General features: G+C 56.8%; 1 protein-coding gene across 1 annotated transcript; it reads right to left on the bottom strand.

Annotated features, from left to right (window-relative positions):
• Window positions 1–293: 293 nt before the first annotated feature.
• Window positions 294–1,056, bottom strand: PHACADRAFT_266395 (uncharacterized protein). The gene has a single exon (XM_007403000.1). The coding sequence runs from the start codon at window positions 944–946 to the stop codon at window positions 317–319; it is 630 nt and encodes a 209-aa protein (XP_007403062.1). The 5' UTR covers window positions 947–1,056; the 3' UTR covers window positions 294–316.
• Between the last annotated feature and the right edge of the window lie 274 nt (window positions 1,057–1,330).

Genomic DNA, 1,330 nt, shown 5'->3' with positions numbered 1-1,330 from the left:
TCGCCCGGGAACTAATCCACCTACTGTGAACTTGAGGCGTATACCCAGCGCGACGATGGCCCTATACTATTCTGCACCCTGGACTCGGTGGTGACTTTCATGCGCCACAGTGGGCCGTCAACTCAATGCAGACGCAACCGATGGACCCAGGTGTAGTGGTGAGGGCTTCCCCGCGCGGCGTCTGCTGATTACTCTGAGGTCGCTGGGGGGATCAGCCAATTTTCGATAGACTCCGATAGTCCCCGGTCGCTTCGGGCAGACGGAGATTTTGCTGAGGGTGATCAATACAACAGTCCGGATGCGAACGACGAATCAGTTACTGAACTCCGAGCTGAGCGAAGCTAATATCGTTTGCATACACATCAAGCGGTCTCACACACACCATTCGCACCATTTCCAGTAGCCCAATGTCGTACTCCTTCCGCATCACCTCCCCCCATTCCATCCCACCCACCCAGTCAGGTAGCTTGTCATTCAGTGTCACAGGGTAAGTGTCCTCGCCGTCGGTGCCCGCCCAGTCGAAATCCACAAGCTTCGCCCGCAGACCACCCGGGGATCCTGACGGCCCACCCGACTCCGGGACACACATGATGTTCGGTAGATAGAGGTCGCCAAACACAATGTCCGCCTCATGCAGCTTTCCGATCGCTGTGTCGACGTCCGTGTAGAGCGACTGCGGGACAGATTTACCCGCTTCCTGGAGGTCGAACATTGTCTCGCCAGCGAGATACTCCATCACGACCATGTACAGATCCCCATATACTCGCGAGCACGAGTACAGCCGTGGCGCGAAACCCTCTCCATCCAGTATCCGGTGGGCCCTGGCGTTGTAGCGCTTGGTGAACTTGACCAATACCTCGACCGAGGAGTCCTCGGACGCAGACCCCGAGGATGAAGCGGCACATCCGGCGGCAGTACCCGAGCATGGGATGGAGGCGATATACATCCTCGACCGTACATCCTCATAGACCGCATCTTGCGTACCTTCCTCTGATACCACAGGGCTTGCGGCCTCGGTACTTGAGTCTGATATGGACTTTCCTCGCTCACCAGGAAAAATAAGGCGACGACCATCTCGAGACAGCCTGCACTTGAATACCAGCCGTTCCGGGATCGGGTCGCCATCTCGAGCAGTAGGAAACGGGAATAGATGCCCAACGCTATTTGCATTCGACGGCAGCCTTCCGAGACCGTAGTAGTGTCCTCGGATGGAGTTGGCCGCGATGACAATCGCTCTGAACACTCGCGCCAGACGCGAGACAAGGTCATCGGTGTAGAAGTCTGTAGTTAGTATTTCACACGACGGACGGCTGTGGTGTATGCCGTCTAC

This window comes from Phanerochaete carnosa (genome assembly GCF_000300595.1).
Source record: "Phanerochaete carnosa HHB-10118-sp unplaced genomic scaffold PHACAscaffold_642, whole genome shotgun sequence".
In the NCBI taxonomy this organism is placed as follows: Eukaryota; Fungi; Basidiomycota; class Agaricomycetes; order Polyporales; family Phanerochaetaceae; genus Phanerochaete; species Phanerochaete carnosa.
This window is presented reverse-complemented; position numbering and strand designations above follow the sequence as displayed.

Bases quoted from the DNA above. Each gene is read 5' to 3' on its own strand.
- PHACADRAFT_266395 (XM_007403000.1), bottom strand. From the start codon at position 946: ATGTATATCGCCTCCATCCCATGCTCGGGTACTGCCGCCGGATGTGCC.